Source organism: Urocampus carinirostris, chromosome 5 (genome assembly GCF_059441175.1).
Source record: "Urocampus carinirostris isolate Australia breed hairy pipefish chromosome 5, RoL_Ucar_1.0, whole genome shotgun sequence".
In the NCBI taxonomy this organism is placed as follows: Eukaryota; Metazoa; Chordata; class Actinopteri; order Syngnathiformes; family Syngnathidae; genus Urocampus; species Urocampus carinirostris.
This window is the reverse complement of record NC_142353.1, coordinates 9,137,190-9,155,029: the sequence shown is the minus strand read 5'-3', so window position 1 is coordinate 9,155,029 and position 17,840 is coordinate 9,137,190. Positions and strand designations below refer to the sequence as shown.

Here is a 17,840-nt window from a genome sequence, read left to right as displayed (position 1 = left end):
TTTCAAATATCCTTCGGAAGGTTAAAGTCTTGGGATTCAAGAAATGCCAAACATTTCCTAGTATCTATTTTCTTTTTCGCTCGCAACTTTACTGTGCATATGACAATAAACACTTGGAATTGAGTTTAATTCACTCAACTCATCACAGCAACATCAAGATCGTTCTAAAACAAGATACCGGGAAAATATAAAGCCGCATAGCTCACCTAAGTTCTCACGTTCAATAATGATACGCAATAATGGTCTTCTTACAACCGTGAGTGAAGTAAATCCAGGAGAGTAAATTATTTGCAAATACAGACTAATAAAACATGTTTCTTTATGGTGTACTTTAGCAAGCTTGCTAAGCTTGCTAAGCCATTGCTAAACTCGGCCAATTGCAGGGTTTGTTTTGGCCATCTAGCCAATCCGAGGCTCCGAATAACTTCAGCCAATAGCGATCGATTTAACGGATGATTGACACATCTTTTTCGGCCAATTGCAGGGTTTGTTTTGGCCCTCTAGCCAATCCGAGGCTCTGAATAACTTCAGCCAATAGTGATCGATTCAAATGATGATTGACACATTGGTTAGCCAATGAAACGCCGGTATATAAATCCCAGCATACACTGCGGACTACGCCACGTTCGGGGGAAAATCTAGTCGGCGGCTGTTGCGTAAGTTGCGAGACCTTGTGATTTAATGTTGATCCATAATTAAGACGCACTGTATTATAAGGCGCATGGTCAGCTTCTGAAAAAAATCAAGACTTTTAGGTGCGCCTTATAGTGCGGAAAATACGGTAATAAAGATGAAAAAAAATAAAACAATTGAAAATATTTTTGGGTGTACGTTCATTTAAAATTACAACAACTCTTATTTTAAGCGTGCACTTACGTATCATCAAGTGTCTCCGTCTCATACGTACGTGTCAGCCTCAACCAATTTCTCCCCTTATTAATGATTCAAAGTCCTCTATATGAATCGATTACAAATCTTACAAAATTGATGCTGCACCTAATTACAGCAGGACAGACTATGTAGAATACTGTGACAATATTAGCAATATACACTGACATTGTCGTCTGCTACCAGTGACAGAGAAGATCCAGGTTAGAGCCAAAATAAGCAGGACGAGAACGGTCTTTTAAAAAAAAGAAAATAAAACAAATCCAGTACATAAATTGTTATATGTTGTACACAATGTGAAAAAGTATAAAATATGGAAAAAAGAGTATAAGTTGTCAGGTATGCAATCTCAATGACCCCTCCTTGCAACCACCCATCCCCTCTTCCTCTGCAGCATGCGCACACATTTTATTCTGTTAGTATCATCTTATTCATTTTATTACAGTATTTTTTATGTTTAATTACTATTTGAATGTGTTTTTAGTGATCATGAAAATGTGTTTTATAGCTATTTATGGATCACTTGTATGCTTTTGGGTGGATGGAGCGGACTAATTCATTTTTATTATTTCATATCGGGAAAATTTGCCCGTTGCACGGGCAATTCGAGCTACGAGCATGATCCTATAACAAATCAAACTCGAAATAAGAGGTACCACAGTGTTATGGTCAATGTAGAAAAAGAGTTCCTTTTTCCAGTTGTCTGTCAGAGTTGAAAAACTGCGATCAAAGTCCAAACATGCACTGTCTGATTATTCATGAGTTGAATTAGCTTTAATGCCCAAACAATTGTAAATTAAAAAAAAAAACTTGTTTGAGTGTTATTATTATAAGTAGTTCAGAAAATTACAACACATCATGGAAACACTGCTCTAATTATGTGTTGTGTTAAAATGAAATTGAAAGCAAAGGCTTTTGCAGTATTACCTGGGTAGGGGGTACCTGCAGGGTGCCCTGGCACCACTAAACTGTTGGTAGGTAAGGTTGGTGGTGGAGGCAGAGTGGCTGGGGTTGCAAACATGGCCGAATGGCGATGTGCCGGGCTCCGTAGGGAGGAATAGTGCGAGGTAGAGAGGTTGGCTATGGAGAGAGGCAAAGGGGGAGCCGAGGACGGCAGCCCACTGAGTGGGAGGTGTTGCGGTGCACTGAGGTGATGTTTAGGAAGAACAGGACTGCTCTGGTGGCTGAAGATAAATGTGACAAAATAAAAGATTCAACTTTTAATGATTGATTAAATGACCTAACATAACATTAAAATCGGTGGCCTGATGCACTTCCATGAAAATCAATAACATTTTCCATCAAGTGATAATAGCAAGTTGACAATAGTGGTAATTCAATAAAGCCTCTTTCAGAGGTGAGGGAAAACGTGGCAGACATTAAAAAGGAAGAAGCGGTTTGATGAAAAACATTAAATCTTACAAGCGAGGTAGAACAATCAATTTTTATGTGCAAAAGTTATATTGCGTGGCGGCATATGATTTTACGGTTTCTTGTGACTCGGACTACGAGTCTTAGAAAGTCTTGCACCATAATTCATTTAGAAGAAGAGAAATTGTGACTGCAATGCACTCAAGTGCAACAGAATAAGTGCTATTAGATTTTAGTGAGTTATTTTATCCTATCCGTATATGCTTCAAAGTGACTTAAATATTGTTGTGATGAGGATTTGTTAGATTGGTTTTAGTTGGGTTTGGTACATTTACATGCAGGGAATGGTGGAATTAACAAAAACAAGTATATTGCCGATATTCAGATTCTGTAAGGACATGTAAATGAGGGCGGTAATTCAAATAAAATCTATTTTTGGCCACGAACAATCTGACGTAGTGTTGGTACTTCTAGCAAGCAACATACGAGCACTAATCCAAGTCAGGTCATGTTTATTTGTATAGCTCTTAACCATAAAAACTCTCAAAGAGCTGCACAGACCAACGTCACAAACACACAAGACATTGTAACGAGCACACATTTTGAGTGAGGGGGAACCAAGTAGTGTAAAGTACTTCATACATTGTGTTGTTCGACATGAACGCACCTTTTTTAAAAATGAAAATGTCTAAATGCACATTGCTCGTGCTTCCGCCCTTTAAACGATGTTATTTCTAATTGCTATGCTTAGGGGTTACGAGTCACAAGTCAAGATAACAGTGATTGTCATTGGTCCAAAACCCCAAATTCTGACTATTTTCCTGCATGTAAACATATACTGTACATTGTACCAAAACATCTAGTTTTGGAGCATTTTAGCCTTGATACGGCGAATAAAAAGACTACTTGCAATGTATATCATGGCAGTAGCTCTGCGATGCACGAACATTTAAATACATAAACCTAATGCTTAATTTAAGAAAACATAATTATCTTTTCATTTGACTAATCATTTTAATAATCTCTGACAAGTTAACAAAATAGTTGTTAGTTTCAGCCCTACTTTCTTGTATCAGCCAATCTGCTCCCTCAGCCATTGTTAATGAGTGTTTAAAGTTCTAACTTTTCATCCATTATTTACTATCCATTCAGCATCTACTACGGTGGAAATAACAGTTTAGCCAGGGCAATTATAAAAACGTCTATACAGTTTTACACAATTATAAATCCAATTTTCAACCCATTAACGAACCTGATGTCTTGGAGGTCGTACTGCAGTGGGTGGTGCACTTGTTGGCTTATGATTGGCCGGGCATGGAGCGGCGGGGGCGGATGGATGCAGGGCTCTTGCTGGGTATGTGGGTGAGGCGGGTAGAAGTGGGGTGGCGCCCTCAGCAGAGAAGGGGAAGGGGTGAGGGGTGGTCCTTGCAACTCCCGCTTTTCACTAAGTGGTGAAGGCGTCAGGAGGCGCGAACGAAGAGGTTCCGGGGGCGCAGCAGCTGCGGCAGGGGCCGGGGAGCCCGTAGGCGCTGAGGCTGGGGTGGGGCTTGGTTGTGGAGGTGCAAACAGCACCTCACTGGTCCTCCTTTCCCGTTTGCGATGGAGACTGGAGACTTTAGTTGCGCTACTACGCTTGGATGCAAGACTCTCATTCGCTGGTACACCTGAGGAGAGAAACAAGGACACAGTGAGAAAATACATTTTATAGAAAAAATAGGGGTATAAGATGTTCAAAGGCAGAGGTATTTCTGAAGCCATAGGTGATGTTGTGCAAATGAAACCCACGTGAGCAAAGGTATAATCAGTAGCAGGACTCAGGACTTCATTAAAGGTCTATATATACACACCATTAAATGTCCTTATTTTTTAAGAAAAATCAGTATTGTTTTTGTTTTGTTTTTCAAAAAAAGAACAAGAAACTAATCAGAAATACACCCCATACTTTGGTAGTTCGGTTAATGACTATTTTAGCAGTAAATGGCTGGTTTTAATGTACCAACATAACCATTTTGACCCTTTGCAAGGGACTTCACGTTGCCATCCCAGGCATAATTAGAGCAATGATGGACAGGCAAGAAGCACCTTAACGAAAGCACATGAATGAGAGTTTGAGTTGAAACAAATATCATTAATCACGAGAGAAGAACATAACCACAATTTCTTTTGATTTATTGCTGTGCCTTGAGCGTTGCCAACCGGCAGGGTTCTAAGCCCATTTTCGAATTTTATCATATCGGTTTTAATGGGCAGCATGGCAGCAGACTGGTAATCGTGTCTGTGGCACAGTTCTGAGGTCATGGGTTCAAATATAGCTATCAGCCTTCCTGCACATGCGTTTCCTCCTGCCACTATGGTTTTCTCCCACAGTCCAAAAACATGCATGCCAGGTTAATTTGCTGGTCCAAATTTTCCCTATGTGTAAATGAGTGAGTGAATTGTCTGTCTCTGTGCCCTGCGACTGGCTGGCAACCAGTTGAGGGTGTCCCCTGCCCACTGCCCAAAGATATCTGGGATGGGCTTCAGCACCCCCATGACCCTACTGAGGATAAGCGGTGCAGAAAAAGTTTGCATGGATGTTTCAATGAAGACAGCGATGTTTATCTGCAAATCAAACGGAGGGAAAACTCTTAAATTATTCCAGGATTTGCAACAAGCATTTTCTACAAGGTACATTTGATGTATTTCCAAGTCACGTCAAAGAAACTAAATATAATACGTTACCTAGTACTAACTAGCTACCATTAGTGAAGTCAGACAGACAGGACATTTTGGTCAGATGTGTGGATATGTTAGGAGGAAGACAGTAGCTAGCATTGCTAATGCTATCCTCAGTTTCTCTAAATAGCGGCCTTTGTGCCATCCGACAAGGTGAGCCACCTCATCTGACATCGTTTGACTAGTCATTTCCAATTGTGTTGAATAGTATAGCTGTTTTTGTTGATGTGGCCTTTCCCACTGTTAAATATGGTATCGTTAAGGTGTTGTCATATGTCACATGAGTGCAAAGGGTCAATTAATGCTTGTTACCAATGATCAGCTCTTTAGTTTTCTAATTATACAATTATTTTGCTAGTTGCGTTATAAGTCTAATGGATAATTAGAAAACCCTTGTGTATTGATGTTAGGACAGCTGAAAAACGTTTAGCCGGTTCGTAAAGCTATAAAACTGACCTTCCTTTGAGCCAGTCGAGTAACTGGAGCATCACATTTGTGCGTCTGATTAAACATTTAGAATGGCCGGAAAAAGAAAACACTTGTTTGAAACTCGGCAGTCTATTCTTGTTTTAAGAGATAAGGGCTTTTCTAGCAATGAATGGAAGAACTCTTACAACAGAGTGTACAACTCTATTCAGAGAACAGCACCTTCAGGCTCTAACAAGAGTAGAATTATAAGTGCGATGCACAACCAAGCAGTGGACAAGTACTTTAGTCTCTAATTTGAGAAATAGACGTCTTACAGGGAATAAACTAGTACCCGCAAATCACCAGTGACATCTGCAGTGAAGAGGCAACTCTGATATGCTGGCTTTTAAGCATAGTGGCATAGGAAAAGCCATATCTGAGAATGGCCAACAAAAGGAATAGATTTGTATGGGCAAAAGAAGACTGTCATTGGACCACTCATTGTATTAACAAAAGTCAAACTTTCCATGGAAAACCATGTAGAGTACAGAGAACACTGGATGCTGCAAAAAGCAAGAAAAAGTACACAAGGGAGAATTATTATACAGAAGGATCCAAGGGACAACCGCATCGACAAGGAACAAATCCTACAGGAGCTCATTTTTCAGATGCCGTAATGTCTCCTTCCCCTGGTTCCTCATGTCTCCCCCCTCTTTGGTAGTTAAGTGTTTAATCAGGTCATTTTCATGCTTGACTCTAATCAGATGATCCAATTTCTCCTTGCGTTCCAGTCAGTATGAATAAATCACACCTAATTAAAGTTAAATGTCGGCCCGTATTCGGGGCTTTGCTGAACACACAGTCTGGTATGAAATTATTATGTTTCAATTGTGCTGTGAAGAGACGTAGTGGTCAGTAATCTTGTCCTTAGTGGCCGGATTGGCCCATGCAACTCTCCTGACAAGATTTTCCAGAAGATTTTTGAAATAGCATTGTTGCGCTCCGAAAATAGTCTGACAATCTTTGTTGTAGCATTTAGAGTAAATTATCCAGCAATGGATCTAGAACACTTTTAAAAAGCCATACCTGCATGTTTCACATCACTTTGGCATCATGAATAAGTACACGTTTAACGCAGACATAATACATAAAATAAAAAAGCAGTAGTGTAAAAAGTCACAATTTAACAGTCACTCTCAGCGGGTACAAACCAAACCAGAGCATGACACAATCAATGTCGTTTTTTCTATATAACTTTTGTGAAATTTTTCTAGTATTGAAAACTATCCTGAAAATGAAAAAAAAATCATTGCAGTCATTGATATTTTTGTACTTAATAGGCTTTGAAAAAAAAAATCAATTCTGAAAAATAATAATAATCTGTTCACAATAATAGAAACATACCTAACAGAAATATGGAAATCTCTGGTAAACGGCCCAATTAAAGAATGTTGCCATGGCAATGCATCATTCCAGGCACAATGCAAAGCAAGCAACAGAAAAAGTAAAAGAACCTTTCCAGAAAATAGGAACTACATACATCTCTAATAATAATTTTACAAAACAAGACACTGTAGTGGAATACCCTAATGGTGATTTTAATGGGGTCTAATAGAGGCGAGAGGTATCCACTCTGACCGACGAAACCCTCATTAAAATCACTCTGCAAGTGAGACTGACACAGAGCAACTGACACACAAAGGAGTCCAGACAATAACAACGTTACTCTTATTATCATTATTATCATTTCACAATGCATATCTAAAATATTTGTTGTATATCGAAATGCACAGAAAAAGATGTAGGATTCATTTTAGTGTTTACAGAAAAAAAAAACAATGGGTACAAAGTGTTGTCCTCACAGTTGAATAATTGAGGTGTACCAAAAACTTCTTTGAAGATTAAAACACAGTGAGTTGGTACAATATTAATGCCAATATCAAGACACACATTAAAATACAGACAACATGAATAAAGTTGATGTTAACCACCCAGGCATGGAAGTAAGATTTTTGTACATTTCACATTAAATTTGGAATTAGCAATACTTTGACACTTTTTGAAATGTAGGTAAAAAAAACAAGACACAATGTTAACAATAGAAAAACAGGTATTCCTAGGTTGGATACACCAACACAGTATGTAAAATTTTCTGACAAAAATCCTCACCAATTAATCAATTGCGTAATGATACATAATAGTTCTGTTTGCAGATCAATTTGCTCATTTTATATATTGTTTTTGTGTTATCTGTTATATTATGAAATTCTTTTACATCTCCCCGTGCTTGCGTGAGTTTCCTCTGGGCACTTCAGTTTCCTCCCACATTCCAAAAACATGCATGTCAAGTTAATTTGCTGGTCCAAATTATCCCTAGGTGTGAATGAGCGAGTGGATGGTTGTATGTCTGCAACTGGCTGGCAACCAGTTCAGGGTGTCCCCTGCCCGCTGCCCGAAGATAGCTGGTATGGGTTCCAGCACCCCCGCGAGCCTACTGGGGATAAGCAGTGCAAATAATGGATGGATGAATAGATGGACTTAAACATCTTGGTAGATAAAAAAAACAATCCACATTTTCGGATATTTCAAATATTACACTATTTTCCTTATATATTAGGAAAGTAAGATGATTTTTTGTCATGTTATTAGAATGTAAAAAAAACACATTTGTTGGTTTAATGTTGGACCGTTACAGTAATTCCAAATACTCTTATTTGTAATGATTTATTTGAATAATTATTTTCAGTAGATTAAAGGTTGGGTGCGTCATTTGACGTGTCACTAAAAAGTGGAAAGTCAAATATTTCCTCTATTTAAGTGTGTGTTAACAATATCCTACTAAGTTCAAATAATTATTATGGTTTAATTCTGACTACACATTTGCTTTCATTTTACATTTAGCAAAGCTGTTCAGGACAGAAAATATTAAGAAGGAATGGGGGTGCTGGATAGTGACGTCATGATCATCCCGGTGGTATTTCTCTTTGTTTATATCTGTTAGCTTAGCATTAAAATGTTTGAAAGTAATATGCGGCCTTCTTCAAATAGGCTACAGTAAAAAATCCAAACCAAACCCAAGAAAGATGGAAAAAAGAAGAGTTTATTCGAGCGGGTCTAAAGAATGCATGTACTTGCACGCACATCATGAATGAGCTGACAGAGGCTGCAATGTTGACACAAGCCCGGAGAAAGCGTCAGTGTATAAAATTATACCAAATTCCGAAATCTCCTTTGAGTAAAACATTTATATTTAATTTCTCAACATTTCTTTTGGAATATAATTTGGCTCATCTAAGAATGTTTTTCTTACAGTGACATCTTACGATTTTAAAAAGAAATTACAAATAATGCTATCTGGAGTATTATTTCTGGAAAAAACAATATTACATGTCTTACTAATGGACTTTTTGCAGCGCACCAAATGCTAGATGAATGTGTCTATATGCCATTTAAGCCCCTTTCCGCAAAGCAAAGCAGCTGGTAGGTGTGGGTAAGACAGGTTGGAGGGTTCCCCTATCACGGTCTTCTAAATCCCTCCAGGGAGCTGGATTAGTGCGCTGAAGGGACAAGGAAAGTCCCTTGAGGGGACTTCCAAACCCACTCACCAGACGACATCTCATCCTACTATTGATTTTTCCATAGTTTTTGCTATAGCTGGGCGCTTGGGAATTGGGCCTTTGCCCTATGTGCACGTGCCTTTTTTCCTCAAGGGATATGGTGTACCCGGTTGCAAAGGTGAGAAGATTAAAGAGACAAATGAAAGGAGCAGACGGAAAACAGGCTTCCCTAGAACTGACTAATGTGTCCAACGGGAGACTTGAACCTAGTGGTACCACGCAGCTGTTCCAGTAGACACCCTTCATTGGTGACCTCCTCTTTCCCATGTGGTACAGATGGTGAGCTTGCACCCATCCAGTCCTACGTTGTGTTTGCTTTACATTATTTCAATATGGCATAACTGACAAAGTCTGGGTCAATGAGTTAGATTATGATGGTCATCAAGAAAGGAGCCATCTAAAAGCAGGGTTTGTACACCCTTTCAATGGCCAAATTCAAGCACTTTTCAAGTCAAGTCACATTTATTCGTATAGGCCTTAATTACAAAAAGTCTCAAAGGCCACAATTATACCATGCCCTGATCCAAAACCGGCATTTGGGTGATGAAAAACTCAAATACCTTATCATGAAAACAAACTCTTGCAAACACACTACCTCATACAGATGTAAAATTGTATTCATGCCTATGATTACTTTGCACAACATTGCCTATTTTTGCACTACCACATATTGCACTAATACGATCCCAAAACTGTATGTAAACACCCAATGTAAATATCTTCTGCCTCTACATGCCCACACTTTCTTGTGTAAATATTGTGTAAATTAGCTTAGCATTAAATGGCAACAATTGCAAGCATTTAAAAACATGTAACCTGGAATTCAAGCACTTTTAAATTCTTTAAAACATTAAAAATCAAGCATTTTTAAGGATTTCAAGCACCTGTAAGAACCCTGTAAAAGTCTACTGACATGTGCCATGCCAAGAGGAAAAGGGAGAAACCCAGAAGGACATTAATGCGCACTAACTCTCACCTGCTTTGAATACTCAAACGACAGCCTTAGAAAACGATTGCTTTTCAAACATTTCAAATTAATTTCCAATGCGCACAGTTTCCTAAAAAAAGACCCCAACAACCTCAGGAATAAAGCAGTAGTCTTTGAACAATTTTTATATACTTATGAACTAAAACTTTTACAAAGCTGAGGATGAAAAAATAACTTACATAAATAACTTACTTGATGTGTTGACACGATGCCATTTCATACAAAAGACAGGGAAAACCAAGTTATATGCAAACAGCTTCTTCCCCATTACCTGGGTTAGATATGGAAATTATTCCTTTTCAAAGTGCGTCTGAGAACAACAAGTGTTAGGAGAGGCTTAAGGCTATCAGGTGTTCTCATTTAGTAGGCAAACACGGTGGTTGACTCCAGTCATGGCAGCGTTAATGAAACAAGGCCATGAGCAGCCTGACATTCAAATAAATCGGCTAAACAACGTCTGCATTGTTCCCAGCGGTGCTGGCTGGCGTTGGCAGAATATTTTGCTTGATGCACAAGTATTCAATAGCCATATGACTTTATGTAATGACTCTTGTCGATCACATTAAAATTATTAAAAATACATTTCTCATGTCACTAGTTTACAGTTCACATGACATGATATCTTCTGATGTATGTTCGCAAGACAGAACTTTATTCATTTGGCCATGTGACATTTGACAATCAATGTAATTATCACAGGGTATGTGAGCTCAAGTTTATATGCTTAATTCGGCACAAAAAACTTAATTAGACTATAGACTTTGTGTTATGAAACTCACAATACAATAAAAAACACAATAATGTGGAGGGTCCTGATACTGAACACATACCTAAGTATTGTACAAAAATGGAGAAAAAACAATTTTGTAGATATTAACAGAAATGCAGCGTCATGTGCTGCCATATCCAGTGATACAATGCATCATAATATATTTAATTTGGTGTGTGGGTGAAACAGGCAAAAATTGATGTTTTATAGATTGATAATTTGCGGGAATCCAAATAGCTAAAATGGCAAAAGTATTCTTAATTAATATTTAATTTCCAGAGACACAAGAACGTTCTATATTTGTATATATATTAATAAAAATCCTTATAATTTTGGGTCATGACGACAACAATAAATGTGGCAATTTGAAATTCGGGGTGGAAATAATGCAATTATGATTACAAGACGGAGTGAGAGCAGGCATTCGTTCTGTTTTGTATCAAATTATTAAATGACACATTAAGAATGGCAAACCTGACCCTGCCAACTGTACGAAATTCAATTTTGATTCCTCATTTTTTTTAAGATTTGCTGTCATTTCTTAAATCAGTTTCAGCCCTATTACAGTCACAAAAATTCCACAGTTCGGCTATTGTAAGGTGGGAAATGTCCTATTAATCAATTCTGAAAAAACAAACAAACAAAAAAACATTCATTATGAAAGACATTGGTTATCAAAACCAAATTATTTTGCATTACAAGAACAGAGGGTCTGAGCAATATTGACTGCCCATGGTGCTAATATCACTATTATTACAGAAACGTGTAATGGCCTTCCCTTCACACTATTTAATCCTCTTAGCATCCCCAAGCTGATAACAAGTTGTGCCAAGGCAATGTTTTTTGCAAATTACTCATCCATGTTAACAGGACAGTGGAGAAATAGAAGTCTGGCCAAGATAGCTGAAGAGCAGGGACAGCTGGTACATTTCAATTATTCCCTCGGCTTCCCACAGCAACGGACAAAAGGAGTCTATGGCAGCAGAATGGGTGTGGAGCTGTGACACATTTACAGGCAGAGCCCCGGCATGAATATACTATCTAATATTCATTTTGGAGGGATGGCAGCTCAACCCAGGCTGAATCAATTTTTCATATCAGAGCCCAATTCTAACTGTGGCCGTATGGTGCACAACACCAATGCCATCCACCTTTTCATGGTGCATGTCTGGAAAGGGAGAGAGAGAAGAGAAAGGGAGCAAGGGAGGGAAAGAGACAGACAAGAAGAAGGGCGTGGATGTCAACTGTCTAAATCTTTTTATATAATGCACAGCCCAGTGGGTTTAAAAGCAAAGTTAAACCTTCATTAACCCTTGCTATGAAGTGTTGCAGACAAGTAATAAACCTTCACACTCCCTTCCATTGCCTGCTCATCCCTTAATCACAGTCTGCCCTCCCCCACTCCTCTGAAGGACAGTCCTAGCAAAGCGCGTGTGTCCCAGGGGCATCGGCATCAGTCTTAGATTCCTATGAACACAGGCAGGTCGTCTAAGGTCAGTGGCACTGAGCTTTCTTGAATAATAGGGAGCAGACACAACCCAACTTTCAACAGAAAAGCATAGTCAATTTAAACATGGCCCACCCTGCCAGCTTGGAATTTGACCCTATTGACTGTCACTGACCCCGGTGACCACTTTTACCGAGGAGCCAATATATGATCCTGTCCTGTGGAGCTGCAATGATTTGTTGAAAATTGAAAATAGTCAACAATGTTATTCATTATCAACTATTTTCACCAGCATCGTTAGGAATAATGCTTTTATATATAACTACGTTACTTAAGGGTGTTATTTTTTCAGTCATAGGGTAATTTAACCAATTATTTTTTCCGCCGTTACAACTCCGTTACCGTTTTTGACGGTCAAAAGCAGTGCGTTACTTTGAATAAGAGATTGTTAGCATTTTCAACTAAATGCGCCTGGAAGCGATCTCCTATGACTTCTATGCCTCTCCTGTGTGATCACCACATACTGTATGTCCATTATGCGCAGAAGAGAACACGTGACGTCACATGCAGTGCGCTCATTTTTGTGGAAGTAGTCATGGATGTTAACAGCGTAGCATATCTAGCAACTTGAAAGTTATTGTGCTACCAGAGGCTAAATCCAAATCCCCGCTTTCCCTCCATTGCATGCTCTCAGTGTTTTCGTCCGGAATGGTTGTTGATTTCTCTGCCTCATCCTGCCTATTGATGAATGGTGTCTCTTCCGTTCACACAGAAGTCACATTCCAAAAAATTAGATATGTATTGGAATAAGGACCACATATGAAAGTGGCCTGGGGCTGTTGGATTTAACTTATTAAACTCACCTTGTATAATTTATATTTGTACTGCTGATTGTTATCTTATTATTGTGTTTACTGGTAATTTTTGTTGCAGTTCAAATGTAGGCTTTATCAGTTGCTGGTGAGTTGCAATAAATATTACAAGGTTCTATAACACAATTACCTAACTGATCTCTATTGAACTGACTCGAAAACTGCTAAAGAAATAGTATTTCTTAGACGTATAGGAACCTTTTTATGTAACTGAAATAGTTATTACTTTCTCTGGTAACTAATTACTTTTTCTATATAGTAATTCAAGTAATAATACCAATACTTTGTGGAAGAAGTAGTAAGTAACTATAAATAATTACTTTTTTAGAGTAATGTGCCCGACACTGGTCACCAAACACACTTTTTCAACAGAGCGGCATCTCCACATTAATATAATCTCTGCTTAGAGTCGTTCATGCGCAATTGAGTCTCTGTTCTGAGCAGTAACAAAAACATACAAAAAGGGTGGGGTCAACATCAAGTAATAAGGGCAATAAAAAGATTACTTGCAAAGTTTGCAAAGCAGAGCAGTAGCTCGGTCTGTTCTTGCTTACCTGATTTTAATTTCTTATTCATTTGCCTGTCCCAGAACAAATGGGCAGATGTTTTTTCATGCATTAAGTCCCAACTGACCAAGCACTGGGGCTAATTGGTTTTAGATTTTTCATTAACTTTTAGATAGATAGATAGATAGATAGATAGATACTTTATTCATCCCCGAAGGGAAATTCACATTTCCAGCAGCATCCCTGAGCTGAGAACAATACAATAATAAAGCAAAAACAATACAATATACAAATACCCAGTGTGACGTGCAAATGCCCACTGTAGCGTGTTATATAGAATAACTAAATAGTGCTACACAGAATACATATTGCAATAAGATTCGGTAATATGCAATGTAGGTGGTGTGGTTTACTGTGGGCTTTTACTCTGCCGGGTAGAGTTAAAGAGCCTCATGGCATGAGGAAGAAAAGATCTCCTCAGTCTGTCCGTAGTACAAGACAGTGACAGCAGTCTGTCGCTGAAACTGCTCTTCTGTCTGGAGATAATGCTGTGTAGTGGATGCGATGGATTGTCCATGATTGACCGCAGCTTTTCCAGTGCCCGTCTCTCAGCTACTGTTGTTAGGCTGTCCAGCTCTTTGCCCACAACAGAGCTCGCTTTCCTAGCCAGTTTATTGAGACGAGAGGCATCCTTCTTCTTGACGCTGCCTCCCCAACACGCTGTCGCATAGAAGAGGGCGTTCGCCACTACTGTCTCATAGAATATTTGCAGGAGCTTTTTGCAGATTTTGAAGGAGGCCAGCCTTCTGAGGAAGTAAAGTCGGCTTTGCCCTTTCCTACATAGAGCTTCTGTGTTGGCAGTCCAGTCCAGTTTGTTGTCCAGCTGCACACCCAGGTATTTGTAGGTCTGGACAAATTCTACACATTCTCCTTTGATGGTTACAGGAACCGGGTGAGTTCTGGTTCTCCTGAAGTCCATCACCATCTCCCTGGTCTTGGTGGTGTTCAGGTGCAGGTGGTTTGCGTCGCTCCATCGGACAAAGTCCTGAATCAATTTCCTGTACTCCTCCTCCTGCCCATTTCTGATACATCCCACGATCGCAGTGTCGTCGGCAAACTTTTGCACATGGCAGGACTCAGAGTTGTACTTAAAGTCCGATGTATATAGAGTGAATAGGAACGGAGAGAGCACGGTCCCCTGCGGAGATCCTGTGCTGCTAACCACAGTGTCCGATGTACAGCCCCCCTGTTTCACATACTGGGGTCTGCCTGTCAGGTAGTCAGTAATCCATTCTATAAGGTGTGAGCTAACTCCCATCTCTGTCAGTTTCCTACTCAGTAGCATAGGCTGTATGGTATTGAAGGCACTGGAGAAGTCCAAAAATGTAATCCTCACAGCCCCCTTAGCCCTATCCAGGTGAGAGAGGGATCGGTGTAACATGTATACTATAGCATCCTCCACTCCCACCTTCTCCTGGTAAGCAAATTGCAGTGGGTCGATGGCGTGACGGACCTATAGCCTCAGGTGGTGCAGCAGCAACCGCTCCATGGTTTTCATCACATGTGATGTCAGGGTGACCGGCCTGAAGTCGTTGAGTTCCTCAGGTCTTGATTTCTTTGGGACTGGGATGATGCAGGATGTTTTCCACAGCTGATGGACCCTCCCCTGTTCAAGGCTCAGGTTGAAGATGCGCTGTAGAGGGTCTCCCAGCTCAGACGCACAGGCTTTCAGGAGTCGGGGGGATACTCAATCTGGACCAGCTGCCTTGCTGGTTCGCAGCCTTCTCAGCTCTCCACACACCTGGGCTGCAGTTATTTTTAGTGGGGGGATGTCTTCAATGCTAGTGTCCAGAGGGGGAGGGGGAAGGACAGCTGCAGTACTCAGGGGTGAGGATGAGGCGGAGTGGTCAAACCTGTTGAAAAAGTTGTTCAACTGGTTGACTCGCCCCACATCTATATCCACAGCCACACCCTGCTTGGTGCTGCAGCCAGTAATTTTTTTCATCCCTTCCCACACCTCCTTCATGTTGTTGTTCTGCAGCTTTTTCTCCAACTTCCTCCTGTACTGCTCCTTCCCTTTTCGGAGCTGGACTTTGAGCTCCTTCTGTACTCGTTTTAGCTCCTGCTGATCACCATTTTTAAAGGCCCTCTTCTTTTGGTTCAGAAGGCACTTGATGTCGCTCGTGATCCAGGGCTTGTTGTTGGCATAGCAGCGTACAGTCTTGATAGAAATCTGCACTATATTCAAAACAATATTTAATATATAGTATATAAATATATTCCAAACCAGAAAAATGAATAATTATCCGATTATTTGACATATTGTTTCAGTAGTGGGCGGCTAGTTGCCTATTGAAATAATCATTAATTGCGGCCCTAATTGACTGTCAACGACCCCGGCAACTGCTCTTACCCAGGAGCCAAAAAGTGATCATGCTCTGCTGAAGCTCATGGACGAATTTGATTTGAAAAAAGGGGGGAGTTTTCAGAAGGTATTTGTTAAATGTTCTCTGCAGCAGCTTATCACGTTGTTAATTAGGATGACAGGCCCGCCCAATGGAGTGGAACACCGCAGCGACAGCTGTCTCAATTGATTATGGCAATGGACGTGGTGCAACCATTATGAAGGTGACTGGAGACCGTGTCTGCGCTCTAATAATGAACTGAACCACAACTTCCTATATCTTTGGACACCAGTGGGAGGACAGTGGCAGCCTCCCTGGGTTTCCCTTTCATTTAAAGCCCTCAGTATCTCTTTACAAGCTGTTACAGAGCTACGTGTGGGCTGCAGTTTTTCAGCAACATGTCGGCTTTATTTAAGCTTTCACTACGCCTTAGCTGGATCACTTTGGTCCTCCACAGGAAAGCATCCGCTCTTAGCCCACCAGCTGTCTTGCAATTCCTGAAGAATGCCATGGAAAAAAAGGAAGGGAAGACAGGAAGGAGCAAAAAGATACATATAGGGCACAAAAAGGTTTGCTAACAAGTCCAAGCAAAGATGAAAGAACTTAGCTATGTAAATAAGTGTTTCTTTTCAGCCTTTCCTTATGTATGAACATGTCGAAAGCTCACATGCTGTTAAGTGGATATAATGTTATCTTTCAACGCCGTGCTGATTACCTCTCAATAGAAGGTAAATGGTTGGGTGAAAATCCATCAACAAATCCTAAGTGGCATGTCAGTGGGCTGAAAGAGCAGGTATGTTTTTCTTTCTCTCCTCCTCCGTCTCCATTTTCACTCTCTAGCATGAAAGCAAAGCAACAATTGGAGGCTGACAGCTCCTAAGCATTCACTCACTATATCTTGTTTACTCTGGACATAGACAGCCATCACAATTTAGTGCAAAGCGGAAGAAGGGAGTAGGACAAACACCTTTACTGACATGTGTTGAGTTTCTGAAGCCGTGCATGAGCTGCTTAGATTTATTCACTACAGACACCATCATGGTGTCGACTAAATAACCGATAGTATTTTCAAAGGTGAGGATGAAAGCTACATTTGTTATGTTCAACTGTCTATACACCAGAAGCTCAAGCTACAATCGACGAGGCAGCATATCAGGGCTTGACACCGGGACCAAATGTAATTGTGTTAGGGTAGAAAAAAAAATCTGGTTACTTAACACCTATTTCCTCTGCACTTTGCTTTGAATATATATTTTAAATTGGATGTCTCCTCCACTGAAACCAAGGTGCAAAAAGGTATACAGTGGGACCTCGGTTATTGCGGTTAATGGGGACCAAAACCACCCGTGATAAGTGAAAATCCCCGAAGTAGCGGCGCACCTTTTTTAAAAAAAAAAAAACATTAAATGTATTTTTTATTTATCTTTTTTTTTTTAATTATTATTATTTTTTAGACCCGGTTAATAAATCAGTCTGAATAAGGACAGCATATTTAACTATGACATCCCAAGGGTGTTGGTATGTGAAGAACTGGTGTGTTGCTAGCATTTCTTGATGAATAAATGTGTGAACATACAACATGTAAGTAAGAATGAGGAATGGGGGACAGGGTGGAAAATGAAACAGTAAAACGTTGCAAGATGAAACATGGCAGTAAAAGAAAAACATACCCTATCCCCTTTGTCTCTGACAAATGTAAAATCGCACAAAGTGGAACCCAAAAAAAACAAAAAACAAAAGACAAAACAAATACATTTGACATATTTCAGACAGCCGAAGACAAAACACCACTGAAAGCATTAGAGGCATCCAAATTAAACCCTAGAGTGCAACACTCACTTCATGAATGCCTGT

At 39.9% G+C, this 17,840-nt stretch overlaps 1 protein-coding gene across 5 annotated transcripts in view; it reads right to left on the bottom strand.

Moving 5' to 3' along the window:
• The window catches only part of fbrsl1 (fibrosin-like 1), a 486,912-nt gene that overhangs the window by 30,031 nt on the left and 439,041 nt on the right, over positions 1-17,840 (bottom strand). For all 5 annotated transcript variants that reach the window (XM_088335576.1, XM_088335574.1, XM_088335572.1 and 2 more), the window contains exons 8-9: positions 3,512-3,923; positions 1,816-2,072 (exon numbers count right to left, since the gene is read on the bottom strand). In XM_088335576.1, coding sequence (XP_088191702.1) covers positions 1,816-2,072; positions 3,512-3,923 — 669 coding nt within the window. The remainder of the gene's footprint in view (positions 1-1,815; positions 2,073-3,511; positions 3,924-17,840) is intronic.